Source organism: Leucopleurus acutus (genome assembly GCF_964270905.1).
Source record: "Leucopleurus acutus genome assembly, chromosome: X".
NCBI lineage: Eukaryota > Metazoa > Chordata > Mammalia > Artiodactyla > Delphinidae > Leucopleurus > Leucopleurus acutus.
The window spans coordinates 131596418-131621165 of NC_139148.1; the positions used below are offsets into that span (position 1 = coordinate 131596418).

The following is a 24748-nucleotide window of genomic DNA, read 5'->3' on the forward strand; positions in this document are numbered from 1 at the left end:
CCGCTCCAACCCCTCCCCTCTCCCCAGTCCTCTAGCCCTGCCCCCTTCAACAGTTCTACAGCTCCCACCCCTCCCCTTCCTCTAGTCCAGCCCTCTTTCCAGTTCTCTAAACCCTTCGTCGGAGCCAGTCCTTCACCACTCAGTCCAATTCAAAGTCCTGCCCACATTCCTCTGCCCCGCCCCTCTCCCCAGTCCTCCAACCCCCTACCTTCTCTCTAGTCCCCAGGGTCCTCACATCTCTCCAGTTCTACAGGTCCGCCCAACTGTTTTACTCTTCCAGCTCCAGCCTTTTCTGTAGTACTCCCCTCTCCTGGCACCCGTCCTCTAGCTCAGTCCTCTGTCCCACCCACCTTCCTCATTCCTTCAGCCCCTCCTCATTACCCAACCTCTGGCCCCACTTCCCTCCTCATTCCTCAGGCCCTGTCGTCTCCCAAGTTTTCCAGACCCTCCGGCTCCCCAGTCCTTTTGCCCCACCCCTCTCCCTCCACTTTTGCAGTTTCATCCTCTCCCTCTTCGCACTTCTTCAGCCTCGCCTAGTTTCCTCATTGCTTTAGCCCTACTGTGTGGCAAGTACTTATTAGGTATTCTACATACATAATCTCATTTAATCTTTACTACAGCCTTGTTGGTACGCGTTGTAATTCTCATTTTAAAATATGACTTACGTAGTGTCTTCACCTGTGCTTCTTTCCTACCCCGTATGTCACGGTTATAATATTGGTTCTATTATCTTAACAATCATTCATTTTAAGTCCCTTTACTTGTCTGCAAACTAGGGGTGATATTAGGGACACTGAGCTGTGGGGTTTAAAGAACATGACTCAGTGAGTTGCACATAGTTCGTTTTTATTAAATGTTAATCACTATTATTATATATGTGTCCCCACTAAGTAAGGAAACTGACATTTATCCTTTATTCAGACAGGGCCTGTCTCATGGTAGGCTTTGTGTGAGTGGATGAAGCACCGGTGTACTGTGAAGCACTACAGTGCAGGCAAACGCAGGAACAAACACGGTGGTTAGATGTCAGAAAACAGATCGAAGAATAATTACTTGCTTTCAAAGGGTTGTAGTGGTGGATGATCTTGGGGAATGCGTTGGGCCTAAGAAGCATCGGAAGAGTTCTTAGGATTTTCTGTGTACACTGTGAAGTTTTGAAAACGTTTGAGCTGGGGTGGTGAGAGTCTGATCAAAGGTGGCTTTCGGTAAATTGTGACAAAATGGGCGGAGTGTTTATTAGGATGAAGCCACTGGGTCCACCCGGAAGTAGGCACAAAACAAGTCCCCTTCAAGGGCCAGGAAGCTCGTGAATATGGTGGGCCCAGAAAGACACCGAGACCCAGGCCCTGTGGTGGTGTCTAGATCCCGGATTTGCTTGAATCCGAGAAGGGATCGGGTCGCTTCGAAGCCTATTCTGGAGAGTGCCGCGTGTTCTGGGGTGGTAGTGGGGTCCGTTCCGGCTTGGTCCCCGATTGTCAGGGTCCTCCAGCCAGCCCACCCACAAAACCCCCGGAATCCCTTTTCCCAGGACTAGGTATTGCTCCTCCCTGCAGAGCCAGCTTCGCCTCGGCAGTCCTTCCACGCTTATCACTCACCTGCGCGCAACCAATTAGAACCCACAGGTTGGGCGACTCGTCCGACGGGTAAGGGGCGGCTACTTCCTGTGAGCCAATGAATGTGCAGACTCACAAGCGGAGGGCGGGCCTGCCGTTGTGAGTGAGCCAATCACAGGCCCCAGGCTACAGGCGCTCGATAGGCCGTTAGTCGCGCGCTCGCTTCCCCAAGATGGCGGCCGGTAAGGAAGGTTGTGTTTTGGGAGAAGTGGCCGGAGGGAACGGACGGCGGCTCCACCTGGGGATTCCTGAGGCCGTTTTCGTGGTAAGAGACACGCTGGTGCTCGGTATCTTGACGCTACGCGGTGGGCTACCCCTTCCTTCTTGGCCCCCAGCTCGGCCTGGGTTGTTGGGGGAAGGAATTGAGCTAAAGGACCGCGGAGAGAGCGCTCCGTCCGCTCTCCGCCTCCGTGCCAGGACCGACTGAGCTGTGTCAGGACCCGCCGTGGGGCGCGCGGTCTGAGAAGGCCCCAGAAGATGGGGGGTGGCGCGGGAGGACTCAGGAGCCGGAGGGGGAGCGGGGCCTCTCTGAGGGACCGCCTCCCCCCCCAGCCCATCCCCGACGCGGGATTTCGACCCGACTTCCCGGAAAAACGGAGGCGGTGAGAAGCTTGAGAGTCAGCCTAGATGCCGGGGAGGGCGATGCGCGGATGGCGACGGGCTGCAGTGAGCAGGCAGAGGAGCTCAGGTGTGAACATAGGAGACGGCACCTAGTGTGCTGAAGGGCTGCGGTGGCCGGTTGCCTCGGAGGAAGGCGGAGCGGAACGTCGGACCGGGGAGACCTTGAAGGGCTCGTGTGGCCCGCTGGGCCCCTGAGGCTTCAGCCAGTCGGCCACGGGCGGTCAGCAGAAGGTGTCTAAGTGAAGCCCCTGCGTAACCACATTTGCTTCTAGCTAAATGGTCTTAACAACTTAGAGAGTAAATTGTGTGCAGGTGAGAGGAAGCAGGGACTGCATTGTTGGAGGCTTCACAGAACAGGGAGACCAACCCGAGGCCAGACAGAGGGAAACAAGTAGTGCTTTCAATCCTGTCCCCGCCCCGTAAGGCTGTTCTCGAAATAGTATTTGAATATTATTTGAATAATAAGAGAAAACCTGAGTGGCCTTCCAGGCCGGTATCGCCCACCTTTCTCCACTCAGTTTTGCCTGAACTACTATAAAATCTTAATGGAAATTTCTCAACCTTTTGGTTTGTACCTGTATTGCCTTGTCTCTACCTTTTTGTTCTTGGTATCTTCCAACCTTCAAAAGACCCATTTCTTTTATTTATGCTTTTATTCACACCACTTTTATATACTTTCTGTGCATATTTGCATTTGATGATTCGGTTTTGTACTATTTTCTTCAGTTATTTTGTTTTTTCTCCCTGAGCCGTGCCATTTATTTCTTTCCACTCATCTCCCAGGTAACTGTCAACAAGAGAGGAAATTTGTTGAATACCGGGCACTTTCCTAATGCTTTTACAAAACTCTAAGAGGCAGATACTGTTACTCTCATTTTGTACATGTTGAAACAGAGACACAGAGCCCTTGAGTAACTTGCTCCAAGTCACACAGGGTGTAAGTGAGTTACCCAGGCTTTGAACTTAGGCAGTCTGTGGGGCTGCAGAGCTCTACTTCTGCGCCATGCTCTGCCACTGGGAGGGAGGTTAGGTCATTACCTTGCTCCCTGTCATTTCTCCTGACGCTAGCACAGTACCTGACACACAGTATAAGCTCATAACTAAGTGTTGATTGAATTTCCATAGTGCCTTAAAATACCACACCCATGGTGCTCAGCAAGAGATGGCTTCAGAAATCTAATTCAGGAGGATAAACTTTATCAAAGGGCTTTATAAACTGTTACCTTAAAATGCATTTTCCCTAAAATGTCACAAGTTATTTTTTCTAGACCTTAAAATTTCTATCAATATGATATAATAAATAATCCAAATTTACGTAAATATTTGTGTGTTCCTAAACTAATTGGAATAACATGGTATTATAGAAAGAACAGTGGTTTCTAAATAGAACAAGGTTTGAATCATGCCTCTACTTCCCAGTTGCTGCTTAATCTTGAGCATATTATTTTACAATCTGAGCCTCCGTTTCTTTAACTGAAATAGGAGTAACAGTAGTTAGAGTTGCCCTGAGAAACAGAGACTGTGCTTTCAGTATTGCAAGTAGATGCTTAATATATATTAGTTTCTGTGTTGATAGTGGTTAAAAGTCACACCTTGCCTTTTCCCCATTCCCGTTGATGCAGTAATTTGTTTTCTTTCTCTGCTTTAATTGTCCCTTTTCCCCCTTGTTGATTTGTTGACCTCTCCATCTCTCAACATCTAGTTCAGATATGACCTCCCTGTAGTTTTGTACACTTATACATATCTAATGTTGAACACTTAACTAGCTGTTGTGTACTCTTCTAAGTATTTTACACGTGCTAACTCATTTAATCCCCTGTGAGGAAAAGGTACTTTTTTTCTTTTTAAAGATGAGGAAATTGAGCCAAAGAGAAAGGTTAAATAACTTCCAAGGTCATCTAGTATGTGATGAAGCCAGCATTCAAACCAGGCAGCCCCTGTCTCTTCACCACAAACTTATGCTGCTGTAGTTAATTCTCCTTGCTAGAGTCTAAGCTTCTAATAACATGTGCTAAAAAACTTTGACATTTCTCTTCCTACAGTGAGCCTTCTAGGAAGATGCTATCTCCATTTTATCTCCAGAATGCATTTATCTGCATTTTAACTGCATGCATTTCATCTCCATGCAGAACTCAGCCATTGCCTCAGCCTCACCTTTTCAATTTCTTTTAGTCTCTAGCTTGATGGCTTCATAGTTCACTCCCTTGCTGTGTTTCTCTTCTTTTTGCTTCTTGCCTTGTTTCTGCTAAAATACTCCCTTATAGCTAGTAAGCATGGATAAGAATAATGATGTAGAGATCCCAGAAACTGAGATAATTGAATATAACTTAGTTGCAAGGAAGGACTAAAGTTCTTTAAACTACTAGAAGGCTGTTACAGAATCTCCTTTAAGTTTCCATATAGTTTCATGTAGTTCCTGATCCTTAACCTAATTAACTAGCTTTTCTTCAAGGACCAGCATGTGCAGTATACATTTTAAAAAATGCAGTTCAGTTTTATTGCTTTTCTTTTGCTTATTTATTCCTGTTACAAAAGATTGTTCAGTTTGCCTTTTAGGCTTACTTTATTTCAACCACTTGATACTCAAGGAAGCAGTTGTGACTTGTCTTGGGAACCTAATGACGATATTTAGCATGATATCTGTGGCAGAACTTGTTCAGTTAAAAATTTCAGTAATAAAATCTATAATTTTGGCACACAGCCTGTTGAATCGTTTTGTGGCTAGGGCACATGACTAGGCAATGTGCTGCAAGGCGGATGTATAAAGCAGACAAGGTCTGCAATGAACATTTTGGTACATAACTCTTTTTTTTTTTTTTTTTTTTTGGCGCTGTACGCAGGCCTCTCACTGTTGTGGCCTCTCCCGTTGTGGAGCACAGGCTCCGGACGCACAGGCTCAGCGGCCATGGCTCATGGGCCCAGCCGCTCCGCAGCATGTGGGATCTTCCCAGACCGGGGCACGAACCCGCGTCCCCTGCATCGGCAGGCAGACTCTCAACCACTGCGCCACCAGGGAAGCCCACATAACTCTTTTTGAATTATGATTTTCTCAGGGTATATGCCCAGTAGTGGGATTGCTGGGTCATATGGTAGTTCTATTTGTAGTTTTTTAAGGAACCTCCATACTGTTCTCCATAGTGGCTGTACCAATTCACATTCCCACCAGCAGTGCAGGAGTGTTCCCTTTTCTCCACACCCTCTCCAGCATTTATTGTTTCTAGATTTTTTGATGATGGCCATTCTGACCGGTGTGAGATGATATCTCATTGTAGTTTTGATTTGCATTTCTCTAATGATTAATGATGTTGAGCATTCTTTCATGTGTCTTTTGGCAATCTGTATATCTTCTTTGGAGAAATGTCTATTTAGATCTTCTGCCCATATTTGGATTGGGTTGTTTGTTTTTTTGTTATTGAGCTGCATGAGCTGCCTGTAAATTTTGGAAATTAATCCTTTGTCAGTTGCTTCATTTGCAAATATTTTCTCCCATTCTGAGGGTTGTCTTTTGGTCTTGTTTATGGTTTCGTTTCCTGTGCAAAAGCTTTGAAGTTCATTGCAGCTCTATTTGCAATAGCCCGGAGATGGAAACAACCTAAGTGCCCATCATCGGATGAATGGATAAAGAAGATGTGGCACATATATACAATGGAATATTACTCAGCCATAAAAAGAAACGAAATTGAGCTATTTGTAATGAGGTGGATACACCTAGAGTCTGTCATACAGAGTGAAGTAAGTCAGAAAGAAAAAGACAAATACCGTATGCTAACACATATATATGGAATTTAAGGAAAAAACTGTCATGAAGAACCTAGGGGTAAGACAGGAATAAAGACACAGACCTACTAGAGAACGGACTTGAGGATATGGGGAGGGGGAAGGGTGAGCTGTGACAAAACGAGAGAGAGGCATGGACATATATACACTACCAAACGTAAGGTAGATAGCTAGTGGGAAGCAGCTGCATAGCACAGGGAGATCAGCTGGGTGCTTTGTAACCGCCTGGAGGGGTGGGATAGGGAGGGTGGGAGGGAGGGAGACGCAAGAGGGAAGAGATATGGGGACATATGTATATGTATAGCTGATTCACTTTGTTATAAAGCAGAAACTAACACACCATTGTAAAGCAATTATACTCCAATAAAGATGTTAAAAAAAAAGCAGACAAGGTCATCTTTCTTTCCCTATATATAAATAAAAAGAGGAAGGTGGAAGAATAATAAATTAGCTACATCATGTATGTGCACTGTCTGAAATGGTCTCTAACTTTTTATAAATACTTTTTTAGTTAAAAACAAGCCTTTGGAGAAAAAGAAACACAAGCTCTTTTTATGTTTAAAAATAAAGCTAAAGCGGTCAAAAATCAGAGGCATGAATTCTAAAATTTGTAATGTATTCTTTTTGATATTAAAGGAAGATGTAGATTCCTTCATGAAACAGCCTGGGAATGAGACTGCAGATACAGTACTGAAGAAGCTGGATGAACAGTACCAGAAGTATAAGTTTATGGAGCTCAACCTTGCTCAAAAGAAAAGGAGGTAAGTGCAAAATTTCTAAGTTTTTAAAATTAATATTGTATAGCTTAGACTTTTAAAAGATCGAGACATAATTTGCATACAGATAAAATGTCTATGCGTTGAATGTTCAGTTTGATGAGTTTTGATAAATGTATCCACTTCTGTAACCATTGCCCAGATCAATATATGGAACATTTCTGTTACCTCAGGAAGTTTCCTCCTGCCCCTTTACGCCCAACCCTGCACACTCCCAGAGACAGCCACTGTTCTGATTATTTTCACCATAAATTAGTTTTGTCTGTTCTTGAACTTCATATAAATGGAAGCATACAGTAACTACTGTTTTACGTCAGGCTTATTACACTTAGTATAATGCTTTTTGAGAGTCATCCGTGGTGTTGTGTGTATCAGTAAATTAGTTTCTTTTTAGTGCTGAGTCATTTTCCATTGTATGTGGATGTACCACAGTTTTTGTCTATTTTTTATCTATTTGCTTGTCGATGGACATTTGGTTTGTTTCCCCATTTGGTTTTAAGTCTTTGGGTGGACATTTGTTTTCATTTCTCCTGGGTAATTATCCAAGGGGTAGAATTGCTGACTTGTATGGTAAGTGTATGTTTAATTTTATGAGAAACTGCCAAAAGTCCTCCTAGGTGGCTTTAGCATATTACACTGCCACCAGCAATGTATTGGGAGTTTCAGTTGTTCTTCATGCTCACCAGCACTTTGGTATTGTCAGTCTAAAGATGCTTTTGCAAACGTAATAGAATGAATATTGAAGTCCTTATTCCAAAGCTTCTAGGATCGTAACATCTTAAATGTCTAGTTCATTCTTTTCATTTTGCCGATGAGATGAGAAACCCACAGAAGTTGTGACCTTGCCAAGACTTCATAAGTGATAGGGCAGAAGTATTCTTGCTCTCGATCCTTTATTCCCCTGTATGTTCGTAGTAGCTTACGAAATCAGTCCACAGTAATAAATACCTACAGATACCTTCTATGCACATGTGACAGCATTCTTCTGTCAGTTGAATGTTTATGGAATTCCTCATAGGTGCCAGATACTGTTTTGGGTGAAATAAGGTCCAGTATCTGCTTTCAACAGGGTTATGGTCTAGGGGCATAATAGATATTTAAATAAGTACAGAGTATAGCAGTCAAGGAGTTATGGTGCACAGTAATGAGTTAGCATAGGGGAACGGGTGATCTGAAGGGGGACAGAGGGATTCAGGGGAAACTTCCAAGAGAAGCAGATGGCTATGTAGAATTTTGAAGCCTGGTTATGAGTTTGGAAGCAGGCTCCAGTGAGGAAGGGTAGTCTGGGCGTGAGGGTACCACTTACGCAAAAATACAAAAGTTTGTCTTTAGATGAGAATTCCCTGGTGGTCCAGTGGTTAGGACTCCGCACTTTCACTGCCGAGGGTGTGGGTTCAATCCCTGGTCAGGGAACTAAGATCCCACAAGCCATGCGGCACGACCAAAAAAAAAAGAAAAAAACAAACCAAAAGTTTGTTTTTAGATATATTTTCTCATTTGATTTTGGTGACAACTGAGGAAATTTGAATAGGGCTAGGTGTTAGATGATATGAAAAGTCATCAACATGGACAGATGAGGGGTGTTAATAGGAAAAAGGATAGAAAACACTATGAACATTATCTCTTCTTATTTGGGGAAAAAATGTGTGTGTGCACAGAAATACCTGGAAGAATTGACACTAATGTTATATTGACAGTGGTAATCTTTGGGTGGTGGGAAATAGCATTTTTCTTATTTTGCTTACCTGTATTCTTAATTTTCTGCAATGTACATTTATTGCTTTTATAATAAAAGTTTATTTTTATTTGAAAAAGAAGCATAAAGCCATTGGCTTTGAGGTCATTTGCACGGAGGTTACAGACAGAGAAGAAAATGGACCTCAGGACCAAGCCTTGGGGAAGCGGAGGGAATCCGTGTGTCATAGTTACCTTGGTAACTCTAGTACTGTGGAGGCATGTGGGATGGCTCCCAGGTCTGAGCAACTGGAAGGGAGAGTTACCAACATCTGAGAAGACTGTGGGTGGAGCAGGTTTGGGGGAAGATCAGGAGGAGTTCAATTCTGGACACATTTGAGATGCCTTGGACATCATTTGGACATCCAGGTGGAGGTGTTAGGTAGACGGTTAAATATATGAATGTGAATTTTGGGAGCGATCTGGGTTGGAGATAAAAATTTGGGAGTCATTTAAAGCCAGGGGACTGAATGAGGTCCATCACCAAGAGAGTGCATGCAAGTGAAGAGAAGATCAAAGATCTGGACATTGCAACAGTAAGAAGTTAGGGAGAAGAGGGAACATCAGCAAAAAAGGCTGAAAAGAAACTTTAAGTGAGGTCAGGAAAACTGGGAGATCATGGGGTTCTGGAAGCCTAGCTAAGAAAATGTATCATGGAGGAGGGAATGATCACCTGTGTCAAATGCTGCGGATGGCTCACCCAAGTGGGATAAGGACTGAGAATGGACTTGGACTTAGCAAAGTGGAAGTCATTGGTGTTCTGGATGGGAACAGTGTTGGCCCAGTGGTTCAAAGGAGAATGATGGAGACAGCAAATGTGGAAAACTTTTTTGAAGAGTTTTATTCATTTAATAATGGGTTGGTTGTCTTTTTTTATTTGTAGGAATTCTTTATATATTGGATACTAGTCCTTTTAGGTTATATGTGAGAAATTTTTCTTGCTTTTTCTTTTTTTTCCCCTTATGATTTCTTTTGATGAGTAGTTCTTAATTTAAATGTTTTAAGTCAAAAGTTCTCTTAATAGTTAGTGCTTTTTGTGTATTGTTTGAGAAATCCTATTTTGTATTCCATGTTCAAAAAGACATACTCCTAAGTGTTCTTCTTAAAGTCTTAATTTTTTTCATTTTCATATCTAACTTCTTAATCCATCAGAAGTTTATTTTTATGTGTGGTATAGGGTAGGCTTTCGATTTCTTTTTTTAAATGGAAGCACTGTGGATATACTGTTTGAGTCATCACCCTTAATTTTTTTTACATCTTATTGGAGTATAATTGCTTTACAATGGTGTGTTAGTTTCTGCTTTATAACAAAGTGAATCAGTTATACATATACATATGTTCCCATATCTCTTCCCTCTTGCGTCTCCCTCCCTCCCACCCAACCCTCCCTATCACACCCGTGGCATGGACATATATACATCACCCTTTATTTTTAATGTAGTTTGATTTAAGAATTTTTCCTTAGTGGTTAGTACTTTTTGTGTCCTATTTAAGAAATATCCCAAGTTCATGAAGATATTCTCTTAATGTTTTATTCTCAAAGCTTTATTGTTTTCTTTCACATTTAGATTCATAATCTATGGGTTATTCAGAAGTATGTTGCTAAATTTCAAAGCAATTGTGGGATTTTCAAGTATGTTTCTTTGCCCTTTCTGTTTATTATAAGTTGATAGTTGTATATGCAGTCTTGTTCATAGTCAGGTTTTTCTTTTTTGTTTTTTTTTCTTTTTTTGTTTTTGTTTTTTGGCAGCACTCCTTCATAGGTTTGTGTATTGTTTCTCCATTAAGGGGCAGCTAGTATCTAGTTGTTTCTTAGAATGATACTGAATTCCTAGATCCATTAATTATGAGTTGCAAAATGATGATGTTCTAATTCAGTTATTTATTTTTTATTTATTAATAAGCTGGCATATTTCTGTAAAGAGAAATGTCCCTTCATGTACTCTTTGGTAAAAAATGGCTGCAGGAAATCAGCTCACCTGTCACTTTGTTCCCTTGCAGGAATAGCCCTGTAACTCCTATCATCTCAACAGCTCTCTGCTACGTGAACAGTTAGAGGTGCAAGTGCTAGTCTGCTGCCATCTTAACCTGAAACAATTTTCTATCCTTTTTTTTTTTAAAGCTTTTTAGTCTTTTCTATTAGGTGCATGCAATTTGAGAATTACGAAGTCTTCTTGGTGAATTTAACCCTATGTAAAATAATGCTTATTGTTTTAGTCAGTTTTGTTGGACACTTAGAGCTACTCCGGCTTTCTTTTGGCTAACATTTAAAAAAAATTTTATTAGAGTACAGTTGATTTACAATGTGTTAGTTTCAGGTGTACAGTAAAGTGAATCAGTTATACACATACATATATCCATTCTTTTTTAGATTATTTTCCCATATAGGTCATTACAGAGTATTGAGTAGAGTTCCCTGTGCTATACAGTAGGTTCTTATTAGTTATCTATTTTATGTATAGTATGTATATGTCAATCCCAAGCTCCCAATTTATCCCTCCCCCCTTCCCCCTTTGGTAACCATAAGTTTGTTTTCTACATCTGTGACTCGATTTCTGTTTTCTAAATAAGTTCATTTGTACCATTTTTTTTAGATTCCACATATAAGCAATATCATATGATATTTGTCTTTTTCGTCTGAGTTACTTCACTCAGTATGACAATCTCTGGGTCCATCCATGTTGCTGCAAATGGCATTATTTCGTTCTTTTTTATGGCTGAGTAATATTCCATTGTATACATGTAACACGTCTTATTTATTGATTCATCTGTCGATGGACATTTAGGTTGCTTCCATGTCTTGGCTATTGTAAATAGTGCTACAATGAACAGTGGGGTGCATGTATCTTTTCGAATTATAGTTCTCTCCAGATACATACCCAGGAGTGGTGGCTAACATTTTCCTGGTGTATTTTTTCCAATCCCTTTTCTTTCAGCTTATTTATTATTTATATTTAAGGGTGTTCCATGTAAACAATATATGGTTTTATTTTAAATCTTTTTAGATAAACTAATTTTTCTTTTTGTATACTTTCAAGATTGTCATCTCTTTTGTTTTATCTGACTATAATTTGTCTTTGTGAGGATATCTTTCTTTTTTTTTGCGGTACGCAGGCCTCTCACTGTTGTGGCCTCTCCCGTTGCGGAGCGCAGGCTCAGTGGCCATAGCTCACGAACCCGCGTCCCCTGCATCAGCAGGTGGATTCTCAACCACTGCGCCACCAGGGAAGCCCTGTGAGGATATCTTTCTTAAATTCTTCCTTAACTGACTATATGTCAGCTTCCTGTAACCATGGATACCTGTGTGGATTGCTTTTATCTATAGACGATTTTGCTTTTGCAGGAGCTGTGGGTCTTCATCAGCCTTGGACTGCTTGAGCCCTGTTCCAAGTTCTTGCACTTAATATGTGAGCTCCCCTGTTGAGCCGAGCGTCAGGGGCCAGGCTCAGGTCTATAGCTGGTATTGTCACCTGCCTTGAGATGCCTGCTTTTCTCTAGTCCTCACTGCTCAACTCAAAGCCTTTTCCAGTTTTATCCCCTTTTATTTTTTCTGAAAGTTCCCTCACCTCTGTGATACCAGCTGTGCAACAAAAACTGTTTCTGTGCTTGACTGAGTTGTTTTGCAGCAGACGGCTGTGTAGTTTGGATACTAACCTTTTCTTTACAGGTGTTGTAAATCTTTTGTTGCAGCCTGTCATTTAACTTTTTCCTTCAGCTGTATAGGAAGCAGTAGCATAGCACAGGGAGATCGGCTTGGTGCTTGGCCATGACCTAGAGGGGTGGGATAGGGAGGGTGGGAGGGAGGCTCAAGAGGGAGGGGATATGGGGACATGTGTATGCATATGGCTGACTCACTTTGTTATACAGCAGAAACTGACACGGTATTGTGAAGCAATTATACTCCAATAAAGATCTATTTAAAAATATATAAATAAAGTAATTATTGATAGGTATATAAAAAAGTTATTTAGTATTTCATTGTCTTGTGGTGAACTCTTTAACACATGAATTATATGTGCTTTATCTTTCTCTAACTGGAAATTTTGTGATTATCATTTTTTCATTTTTTTTCTGTCATCTGTTAATTTTTTTCCTTCTCTCCTTCTGGGATTCCTTTTTTTTTTTTTTTTCCCTGGGATTCCTTTTAATATGGATGTTGACTCTTCTAATTCTGCCTTCCCTGTCTCTTTATTATTTCCTGTCTTCTGCTATTTTGGTAATTTGTCTTTTGGCAATTAAATGGATATCTGTGAGTTCCTTATTTCAACCATTACACTTTTTATACGTAGTATTTTTGGTCCTTCTTACAGCTACTTGTTTCTTCTTCATATTACCAATATCCTGTCTTTTCTCTTTGAAGTATTTTTAAATACTCACTGTATAATCTTGTAGAATTTGATTTTATTTCATCTGGTACAGGTTGTCGAATTTATTGTCTTTATTTTATTTTGTAGTTGAGTTTATCAGATTACCATTTTTTTCCCCATCAGCTCATATTCCCTCAGGGTTATCAGTTCCTTTGGCCATTAATGTGTGTGGGAACAGAAGTAATTCAAGTCCCTCCTGGTGGGTGGGGTTTACACTCTGCAGCACAGCCATTGGACAAATGCTGTTTCTCCCCTACCAGGTGCCTCGGCCTCTGGGCCTCTGGGACATTCTTTCCGTTCCTCTGTCTTTGGCATCTCCCCTGGGAGGGGGAGTGGGCAAGGGGAACTGCTGGGGGCCAGTACCTGTATTCTCAGCTCCTCAGCCTGACCTTCTCCCTGCCTTTGGCCAATTCTGCTGGTTTTGTGCCCTGTAGCCGTGATGGGGTGGGTAATGTGATTCACCCACAGCAATTTAGAGGGAGGAAAAACACCTACCCTTTAGCCTTAAATTCCCCCTTTGGAGACTTGATCCACTTCCCTTCTAAGCTGCTGTCTTCCCTCTCACTTCCCTACCCACTCCCAGAACCTAGAGATTTCCATTGTTCATGGAATAACAAAGATCTGGAACTGATCCAAGTGTCTGTTGATAGGAAGTGGATAAACAAGTTGTGTTATATTTTTAAATGGATATTACACAGCAGTGAAGATGAATGAACAAATCTTAGGAACTTAATTGAGTTATAAAGCAAAACCCCAGAAAAATGCATACAACATGAGACCATTTGTATTAAGCTAAGAAACTAGCAAAGAATATATTGTTCAGGGATACACATAAATGTGATGAAACTATTTGAAAAAGTAAAAAAGGGACTGTAAACACACAGTTCAGGAGAGCTGCTATCTTTTGGGACAGAGCAGGGTGGGGAGGGTGTATTGCTCAGACTTGCACAGTGGCCTGCGCTCTACAGCCCACGAGCCACAGCTACAGAGCCCGCGCGCCTAGAGCCCGTGCTCCACAACAAGAGAAGCCACCACAATGAGAAGCCCGTGCAGTGCAACGAAGAGTAGCTCCCGCTCGCCGCAACTAGAGAAAGCCCATGTGCAGCAGCGAAGACCCAACTCAGCCATAAATCAATCTGTCAGTCAATCACAGAAATCATTTACATGACCAAAAAACTTGATCTGAACATACTAATGTTATATGTGTATCAGATATTTTATAAATGATTCAATGTAGATCTTTCTAGCATTTACCTATATCAACATATACAAAAATAAGCAAAATTGAGAGATCTACGATATCCATATTGAATTGTAAAGAGTTCATAGAACATTAGCCTTCAAACTACGCTTTAAAAAAAAATCAATGCTAAGGGTGTGTTTCTCAGATCTTCACTGGGCTGTACTACCAGATAGTGATACTTTTTTGTGTGTGTGTGGTACGCGGGCCTCTCCCTGTTGTGGCCTCTCCTGTTGTGGAGCACAGGCTCCGGATGTGCAGGCCCAGTGGCCATGGCTCACGGGCCCAGCCGCTCCGCGGCATGTGGGATCTTCCTGGACCGGGGCACGAACCCGTGTCCCCTGCATCGGCAGGCGGACTCTAAACCACTGTGCCACCAGGGAAGCCCCAGTGATACTATTTTTTAAGCAGCAGGCTTATCTGACATATTTGCCGGGTCAGTAGCACACGCTGTAATAAAGTTTGCTGTGCTAACCTTCTTCACACATGATGTGACTTCCTTTATATAATTCACGAAGTACATTTTCATTATCATATTTAAATTTTGTTTACATGCTGATCTCTAATAATATTTTGTTAAATGTATTTTGAAAGAACCACAGCTTTGTTTTTGTATCCTTAGTCTGTTTTCTTACAGATTACATTGTGATTTGACAGGACTCCCAGAACTGTTTTGCACATTTTTCCATGCAAAACACTTTAAAGCCTTGGGCAGCTTTAATCCAAAAAAAGAGCTAAAAATGTTTCATTCTTTCTTCTCTAAGTTTGACTTTGAGTGTTTTCAGCATATTTTTATCTCTTATTTTCTTGTCAGTGAGATTGATTTCATTTGGGAATTAGTTGCTAGTAGTTTTTAAAAATTATTTTTAATACGCTTTATTTTTTAGGCCAGTTTTAGTTTCATAGCAAACTTGAGCAGAAGATGCAGAGATTTCCTGTATAGCCCCCGCCCCCACACACACATAGCCTCCCCATTATCAACAAACACCCTTCACCGGAGTGGAACAGTTGTTACAATTGATGAGCCAAGATTGATATGTTATTATTAGCTAAAGTCCATAGTTTACATTAGTGTTCACCCTCGTGTTGTACGTTCTATGGGTTTGGACACATGCACGATGTGATGTATCCACCATTATAGCATCATACAGAGTAGTTTCACTGCCCTACGAATGCTCTGTGCTCCGCATGTTCATCCCTCCCTCCCCCTCCTAAACCCCTGGCAACCACTGATCCTTTTACTGTCTCCATAGTTTTGTCTTTTCCAGAGTGTCTTATAGCTGGAATCATACAGTCTGCAGCCTTTTCAGGTTGGCGTCCTTCACTTAGTCATATGCATTCAAGGTTCCCCCATGGCTTTTCGTGGCTTGATAGATCATTTCTTGTTAGCAGTGAATACTATTCCATTGTCTGGATGGACCACAATTTATGTCTCCATTTGCCTACCAAGGTCATCTTGGTTGCTTCCAAGTTTGGGCAATTATGAATAAAGCTTCCATAAGCATTTGTGTGCAGTTTTGGTGTGGACCTAAGTTTTCAGCTCCTTTGGGTAAATACCAAGGAGCATGATTGCTGTATCATATGGTAAGAGTATTTTTATTTTGTAAGAACCTGACACACTGTCTTCCAAAGGGGCTGTTGCTCCACATCCTCACCAACATCCGGACTTGTCAGTATTCTGGATTTTGGCCATTGTAATAGGTGTGTAGTGGTATCTCGTTATTTTAATTTGCAATCCTCTGATGACATACGATGTGGAGCATCTTTTCATATGCTTATTTGCCCTGTGTATATCTTTGGTAGGGTATCTGTTAAAGGCTTTGGTCCATTTTTTTAATCCAGTTGTTCATTTTCTTATCGTTGAGTTTTGAGAGTTCTTTGGGTATTTTGGATACCAGTCCTTTATCAAATGTGTCTTTTGCAAATATTTTCCCACAGTCTGTGGCTTGTCTTTTTGTTCTCTTGACAGGGTCTTGTGCAGAGTGGAAGTTGTTAATTTTAATAAAGTCCAGCATGTCAATTATTTCTTTCATGGATTGTGCCTTTGGTGTTGTATCTAAAAAGTCATCACCATACCCAAGGTCATTTAGGTTTTCTCCTGTGTTATCTTCTAGGAGCTTTATAGTTTTGCATTGTACCTTTAGGTATGTGATTCATGTGAACTTAAGTTTTGTGAAATGTGTAGTGTCTATGTCTAGATTCATGTTTTTTATGTGTGGATGTCCAGTTGTTCCAGGCTAGTTGTTTTTCTAGTAGCTATAATATAACTTAACTGTTGAGTCTGATCAGTCTCATCATGTCCATCGTTTTCTTAAGTTTTTTCGTGTGTTCAAACAGTGATCCATTTATAATTTTAAGAACAGTTGTTACCTAACTTGAAAAGAAAGTATTTTTCAACATAAAAGTTAAAGAAAAATTACCCAAAGCTTAAAAGCATCGCAAAGTTGTACTATATCTTACTGTGGTGTGTTAGGTATTCAGGTGCTTTTACAGTGTGGGAAGCGCAGGCCCTGAGAAGCTGTCCCTGCACTTGCTGGTGCTGAGCTGCCTGTGACTGAGGGAGTTGGTAGTTTTCAATTTAGAATATAATATTTGAATGCATGTTATTTTAAAAATGAGTATTTAAAATGCAATTCTAATTAAATGTAGAACCTCTGAATCACCTCTGTGGAATATGATTTTCTCTAGAAATGTTAACTAATGATGGGGGGTTTGACATATAGAATAGGACTCTGTGCACAGTAGTCATTCCGTAAATATTTGCTATTATATCTAAATATTTTAATAAATATTTATGTCTGAAATATCTTAAATATTTTAATAAACAAAATTTATTAAATATCTTACAGATAAAATATCTTAAATATTTCATATATATAAATTGTCCTCAAAACATATCAGTAGAAAATGCAAAGCTAGTAAGACTGTGTCCTGATGCCAAATACTAAGTTAACCTTTTTCTTATTCACAGGCTAAAAGGTCAGATTCCTGAAATTAAGCAGACTTTAGAAATTCTAAAGTACATGCAGAAGAAAAAAGTAAGTGCAGTTTTCTTTGTAAACATGAGCAAACCAGGATACTTCAGCAGAGACATGTGTTCCTTGACTCCTTGGTCACTGGTATTTGAACCAGTCCTGAGCACGTGTACTGACATCACAGACAGTGAGACATGTGGCTTTCCGCCAAAAGTCAGGTTTAATTCTAGGACCCACACTTCTTGGGGTATTTTACTTAAATGTAGTATCTGCAGAACTTAAATGCAATTTGAAATTCTTTTAAGTACAAAAAGAAAATGTCATTTTGAGCAGCATCTAATAGTTTCTGTTGTTGTTATTGTTCTCTCTAAGAATAAGGAGTGAGTCCAGTACTTACAGAGCTGGAAAAAATTTTAGAAATGACGTTTCAGGTTCTCATTTCACAGCTGAGGCAACATTTGCAAAGAGGTTACACTTGAGCACTGTTACATAGCTAGTTCCTGGCAGAACTGGATTTGAGACTCTCCCAAGTCCTCATCCAATATTTGTTACATAAGCAGACTGTAAAAATTAAATGTCATAAGTATATTGTATTTAAAATAGTATGTGTATGTGTATGTATATATGATTTATTACTTGACTGGTAGAATAACTACATTTCTAGTATGTTTTTTATGTCATGAACTTAATAAGAGGCTTCAGAAAATTGGTTGTTGAGCACGAAGCACTGATGAAGTAATAACAGATAGCGCTTGTCTATTGCTTACTCTGTGCCAGGCACTGGGGTGTGTGTGGGGGCGGGGAGGGGTGTGAGACTGGGGTGTGTGTGTGGGGGTGTGAGTGTGTGAGAACTCTGCTTGCCACAGCCTTCAGAGCTATAGTAAGTAGCTGAGCCAGGACGCACGAGCCTCCCTGCCCATCCGTCTGGCTCCAGCATTCCTTTCTTTACCACTCTACTTAGTCTGTGTGATAGGACTGTTTTAAATGGCTTAGGTTCAGTTCTGTGATCTCTTCCTTATAACCTTGGTGTGAAAATGGACTGTTTACAGTACTGTCATTTTTTTTGAAGGAGTCCACCAATTCACTGGAGACCAGGTTCTTACTGGCAGATAACCTGTATTGCAAAGCTTCAGTTCCTCCTACCGATAAAGTGTGTCTGTGGTTGGGGGTAAGTAAATGTAATAGCCACAGCTTCCTTGGCTGACATTTGTAAAGCATTATTGTTGAAGCTGTGGAAGGAATGAAGGGGTGGCATTCAGGGGGATCGGGAGTGTGAGGAAGATTGCTGCAGAAGCATGCTCGAGTCTCTCCCAATCAAAACAAAACGGACCAAAACCCTGCTTCCCCTCCAACTAATGCTTTAGCTCTTAAATGTAACAGAAGGTGCTGTTGAACCTTAGATAGATGTTTCTTCATCATCAGATTTTGTTAGTTCTAGAAAGATCTCTCTAAATTTGAGGGGGCAAGGATTATTACAAAAACCTTGAGGTTAGAACCCATTTTTAAAAATCATATATTTCAATTTTGATGATTTCACAGACCTTCTCTGTGATTTTTTCCTATTTTACTCCTCTCAGTCCCATGATCGACCAGCCAAGCCATTCCTGACTGTCCAGCTAGCTATCCATAGGTCTTGTTACCTCAGGCAAGTTCCCATACAAAGCAGCCAGTCACGACTGCTCTCAGCTCTCCCAGCTGGGAGGATTTCCGCTTGCTATCCTGTAGAGTCATCCCTGAGAGGCAGTCTCGTGCCATGAAGGATAGGCAGATTCGTACATGGAAACTCACTTCTCTGTCCCTTAGTTCCTCCTCCTGCTTTCTGTTAGCTGTAATCTTTTCAGAGTTTGTACATTTATTTCTACAAGCATAATTCCCGTACTTGTTTAGTTTTAGTTCTGTAAATGGAACAGCTGTCCACCCAGTAGCCCAAATCCTAAGGGTTATTGTCCGTTGTTTCTCTTTCCCTTGGCACACATTTAATCAGCAAGTGGGGATAAGGTGATTTCATAAACTAGACTGGGACAACAGGGAGCTCTCTCTCTCTCTCTCTCAAGAGAGAGAGAATTACGGCTGGAGCCCACCTTACACGATGGTGAATTCCAAGTGGATCACATTTGAAATGTGTGATGAAATACTGACACCATCAAAATTGTAGGCCAAGTCACAGATAACTTATTTAGAGCCCTGAAATAAGGATGGTTTTTCAGGCCTCAAAATTCAGAAACCATGAGCAAAGTCAAAAGACAATCAACAGGAAAAATATATGTAACTCATATCACAGGCAAAGGACTAACAGGTTTGCAGGGCGACTTGGAGTTGTGTTTTGGGCATGTCAGTCTTGAGGTGACTATTAGACCGTCAAATAGAGAGGCCGATCAGGCAGTAGTTGAGGGGTGAATCAACTAAGGAGATATACTTGGCACACGGTACTTCCTGAATGAATGATTGATGTTTTTTGACATGAATGAAGTGTTTTTAAATGTATTCGAGTTTCTCTTGTTAAAAGTAAGCAAAGTGTAGAAATTTTCTGGAAAAGAAAAAGTAATAAGAAGCATCAGTCATTGAGAAATGAGATTGTGGGTCCGGGTTTTAGAGAGGCATTTACTCTGCACTGAATATTTTTAGTCCTATCTGAATTTTTATACAGTTTTCTGATTATCATGGATTGGCATATTCAGTCAATAAGAATGTAGCACCTACTTTGTGCTAAGCACTTTCATGTTGTCTCATTTAATTCTTCCAACAATCCTTTGAGTAATTTTCAAATTCCATTTGCCAGATAAGGAAAGTGGTTCAGGAAATGCCCGGTGTTAAGTCAGGTGCTAGGAGTATGGTTCCCCCTGTGTCAGCATTTACTCTGGAGGTAGGAAGGGGGCAGTAAAAGCCAGCTGTTTCTCTCAATGGATCAAATGTAGATAATATGTATGTTTCTGAAAACCTGTGGTATCTTAAGCTCAGAAACAACTATTTCAGTTGATCTGAATGTGATACTATTTGGTGTCACAATAGAGCTAGTAGAAAGATAGGATTTGGTAACTAAAGATACTGGTTCTTATGGTAATTCTTCCATTTATGTAGTATCCCCAAAAGCGTAGGTAACCTGACCTCTCGGAGCCTCTGTTTTCTTAACTGTAGAGAAGGTAACTTGCCTCTCCAGGGTTGTTGTGACGAGTAAATGATAAAATGTGCGTGAATATATTCTCTAACCCAGGAGTCAGTAAATGTTCTGTTAAGGGCCAGAGGGTAAATATTTTTGGTTTTGCAGACCACACGGTCTCTGTCACAAGTAGTACTTAGCTTTGCCACTGTAGCATGCAAGTCTAAGTGAATAAAGAATGGCTGGGTTTCAATAAAACTTAGGACAAAAGGCAGCCGGCCGGATTTGGCCCAAGGGCTATAGTTTGCCAACCCCTGTTCTAACCTGTAAAGCACTGGGTAAGTGTTCGGACATTGTCATGCTTTTCTCTCTTCAGGCAAATGTAATGCTTGAATATGATATTGATGAAGCTCAGGCGTTGTTGGAAAAGAATTTATCGACTGCCACAAAGAATCTTGATTCTCTTGAGGAAGACCTCGACTTTCTTCGAGATCAGTTTACTACCACAGAAGTCAGTATCCTTTCCTAAAAAAAGGCAAAGGGGGGAAAGGAGAAAGATGCTTTCAACGTTCTTACATGCATTGCTTTAATGAAAAGAATGTCCTTATTCTTAGACTGATGTTAAGTTGCAGATTTTATGAGAGTAGTAAATGACATACTTGGAACTAATATTTAATAACTTTATAGGTAGACTAATCTGAATTTAAAGTGTGAAAGTGTGGAAACAGCAAGACGATTTAGCAAATGAGTATTTTTCTTTCAAATATTTTCCCAAGACATCTTCATAGCTAGTCAAGTAGTGTATTTATTAAGGGTCTCCTGTGTTCCTGCAACTGTGCTAAGCTGTATGGGGCATGGGCTGGTGAGAGGATCAGTGCAAAACAAGAAGAGTGGCGAAGTCTTGCTCTGTTACAACTGCACATGTGAACCTGCTGAATGATCGTCTCACAGCAAAATATAAGTAAGTTCACTTCATGTACTCAACACCAAGGCGGCTTAAAGTTAGGGAAAGATAGGTGTGGGCTGGAATTAGTTCAGAGCAGGCTTTGAGAAGATAGGACTGAGACTGTATTTAAGGCAGAGAGAACAGGCAGCGGCAGGTATCCTGCTCGAGGGGGAGGGCTCTCATGTTGACCCAGCTGCTCACGCGCTCCTGTCGCCTAGTCGTCAGCCCCGCACAGTCACCCAGCACAGAAACGTGGGAGTCGACCTTCGCTCCTCTCTCTTTCATCACCAGAAGCCGACTAATCACCAGATTCTTGTCAGCTTTCCCTTGTAAATCTCTCTGTCCATTGCTGTTACTCTCATTTTGGCCTTCTAGAAGCTAGACTCAGTAGTTTTCTAGTCTGGTTTCCTCACATCTGTCCTTTACACTGTCTCCACCATGAATTCACTGAGTCACACTTCTTTTTATTCCTCTGGTTATAATGCTTCAGTGTTCTTTGTTACATGTAAGGTATGCACGTGGGCGCCCTGTGAGGTGCTTCCTGCCAGTCTTACCTCATGCCACTGACTGCTTCCTGCCTTGGCCCTCTCTCAGTGCACCCAAGTTCCAAATAACCCTGATCGGTTTTTCTCAGCCCCCAAATGTGCTGTGTCCTTTGTCCACACTCGGTTCCTCCTATCTAGACTCATTTCCCCCTGTTTACCTGGGTTCCTCTGTTTTGTCTTTCATATGTCGGCTCAAGCAGCAGAACATTTCTGGACATTTTCCAGTCCTCTCAGGGTGTTTTGTTGTTCCTCTGTGCTCCCAGTGCACTTTGCACGTAGTGCTTTATTTATTTTTCATTCCAGACTGGGAGCTCTTCAAGTGTAGGAGCTCCACTTTCTCTCTCTCCTCCACAGCACGTAGCACATGACAGGTGTTGAGTGGTTGGTGAGGGAAGGCAGGCCTGTTTGAGGCCTAGAGCAGGAGTTGGCACGTGACTGGTAATGTGGAGACTTCATTCACACACACAAAAACCAAAACTATAACATTCCCAGAAGATAACATTGGAGAAAATCTAGATGACCTTTAGTACAATGGTGGCATTTTGGATATACCACCAAAGGCATGATCCATGAAACAAATAATCGATATGTGAAGGCCTACGCAGGGTGGTGTTTGTGGAAAGGAAAAGATGTAGATGCTTAATAAATTGGGTGAGTGTCCTGTTAGCCAAACAGGGTAAGAGATAAAGTGATTGATAATTGTAATAATTTAAACATTACATGTCAGTGTATGCTTTGAACTACCTTTGAACTATCATGGATGAAGGGCTCTCTATAAAACTGTTGACAGTGTCAAGCACGTATTTGTTAAATATAATACCATAGTTGACTAGATATGCTAAACAATTATTGATTTGAGGCCTTGACTTGATTTTGGTGTAATTTTGTTCCCTTTTTTGCCAGATGATACTACACCTTGCTGTAGTCACTAGTATTTTTTGTGTGTGATTTCTGTCTTTGATTCAGTGTGTGAATGAATACTTAGTCGTTGAATGTTATCTTTAGAATTGCATTTGCATTTTCTTTGACAATTCTTGCAGATATGGCCAGGGTTTATAATTGGGATGTAAAAAGAAGAAACAAAGATGATTCTACCAAGAACAAAGCATAATGCTGGCAATTAAAAATGTGGTTCAGTTTTCCAAACATGTTATTTTAAATACCCCAAAGTTTATCCTTAAAAGTTGCCATAACTTTAAATAATTTTTAACAGCAAGAATGATGATTAAAACTTTAAAAAAAGATAAACACCACTTTATTTATTTATAAAAACAGAATTAGTTTCAAATATTTTATAAAATTTGCAGTATTTTTATTTTTATTTTTTGCATTTCCAACAAAGTAAATGCTGCTTTCATCATTTTGTTTGTTTGTTTGTTTGTTTGTTATAAGAAAAGTCTTAGCTGAAATGGCTGAAAACTGTGAGATATGCTATAGAAGCTGACTTTTTGGACAGTTTAGCACACTTTACTTTTTCTTTATTGGCTGGTGTTACTCTCACTTGTGATGTGGTTAAAACCAGTTTAGAGGTAGGAAAAACAGTTTGAATATTTGAAAAATTGTTTTTCTTTAGCACACATGGGGCTTTATGGTCCTCTATTGCTGTTATTTGTCCTGTGTAAATGCAGTGTCATGAATTACTGCTTAGCCAATAACTATTATAATATTCTGTACTTTTCAGGAAGTGGTAATTTGCATTCCTAAACAGTAAGAGGGCTATTGAGACAACGCTTTCTAACCCGATACAAGTGCACAGAGCCTAGAGCCTTTGCAATGCTAACATAAAGGAGATCTTGGCCAACATGAAATAACAAAATTACGCACTGAAAACTCTTGCCTGAGGCGATTTTGTACTTCTTAACAGTTCCCCAAAGCAGCTGAACAGGAATATTAAGATAAATATAAATCTGTGATGGTTTAACGGAGTTGTGAGCTTTTTTATTCATGATAAAACTTCGTAAGAGTGTTAGAAGATCCCTATGGAAAGCCATTGGTACAGTGGCTAGTACTGGGTGATACAGATTCTGGTAAAAACACAAATGTATTATTCCATCTCCATGTAGTAAAGAGTATACTTGTACAATGTTTTGTACTTGTATTTCATGATATTAAAACAGTGAAGTTAAAACTGTGGCACAGTACCTTTTTTTATGTTATACTTTCTAAAATTAACATGGGTCTTTTCACATACTCGTAAAGTTTATTTACTTACACCATAACTAGCCGCGTCCCAAGAACCTCTTATGTTTGTAGAAACAACATAAGATCCCTTTGGAAGGAATATAGATAAGCAAACAATTGAGAAGTTAAATCTGAAAGATAGCAGAGTTCCTTGTCAATTTTTCTTTGATACTTTTGAATTTCCATATTTTAGAATTTGAGGTTTGTAAACGTCTTGATGTATTTTAAGTGCTACTTTTTCCCAAACTTTATTATGGTAAGTATATTGGTATAAAATGTCCCTGTTAATATTAGGATAGGAATGATTTGCTCAGAAGATCTTAATTTTGTCTTAATTTAAGTCCGTGAAAATCTAAATACGAATTTTTAGGTATTCCAGGCAATATGAGGAAACAGCTCTTTAGAGGTGTGAATTACAGAGCAAAAATTAAGTTAATTACTCAGTATTAATTAAGTAATTAAGTTAATTACTCAGTAATTATCAGTGGTTTGGTCAGTAGCAACAGCAGGGGATGATGGGAAGCACAATTGATCATCCTTGCTGCCCCTATAGACGCTGACCGCCACAGCTGCGTAGCCAGAGTGAAACCCAGATCTGGTTCCCGGGTGAATTCCCTTCCCTCTGTACCATGGTGCCTTGCTCTTATTTAGAAATACCTAATAATTCATGAAGTTCAATCCCTTAATGAATGCATACTCTCCTTTCTTTGTGCGTTTGCTATTCTCTGCCCTAAACCTCATGATACCTTTAAGGGTATTGAACCATTTCTTAAAGGTTCGTCTTGGTTGGTTCTGCAGACTCTGCCGATAGCATGTACAGCACTCACCATAGCTGGTGTTGGGTTTGACTGCACGTTAGACTCACAAGACCCGGAT

The 24748-nt window shown here is 40.6% G+C and overlaps 1 protein-coding gene across 1 annotated transcript; it reads left to right on the forward strand.

The window, feature by feature from the left end:
• Positions 1–1761: 1761 nt before the first annotated feature.
• VBP1 (VHL binding protein 1) lies at positions 1762–24273 on the forward strand. Its single transcript, XM_082864883.1, has 6 exons — positions 1762–1878; positions 6648–6772; positions 17100–17166; positions 18173–18271; positions 20577–20715; positions 22732–24273. The coding sequence occupies exons 1-6, from the start codon at positions 1786–1788 to the stop codon at positions 22800–22802; spliced, it is 594 nt and encodes a 197-aa protein (XP_082721009.1). The 5' UTR covers positions 1762–1785; the 3' UTR covers positions 22803–24273.
• The last annotated feature ends 475 nt before the right edge of the window (positions 24274–24748 follow it).

Bases quoted from the DNA above. Each gene is read 5' to 3' on its own strand.
- VBP1 (XM_082864883.1), top strand. From the start codon at position 1,786: ATGGCGGCCGGTAAGGAAGGTTGTGTTTTGGGAGAAGTGGCCGGAGGG. The intron at 6,773-17,099 runs GTAAGTGCAAAA...TCTTATTCACAG, and splicing joins CTTGCTCAAAAGAAAAGGAG to GCTAAAAGGTCAGATTCCTG. The intron at 20,716-22,731 runs GTATCCTTTCCT...CAATTCTTGCAG, and splicing joins GTTTACTACCACAGAAGTCA to ATATGGCCAGGGTTTATAAT.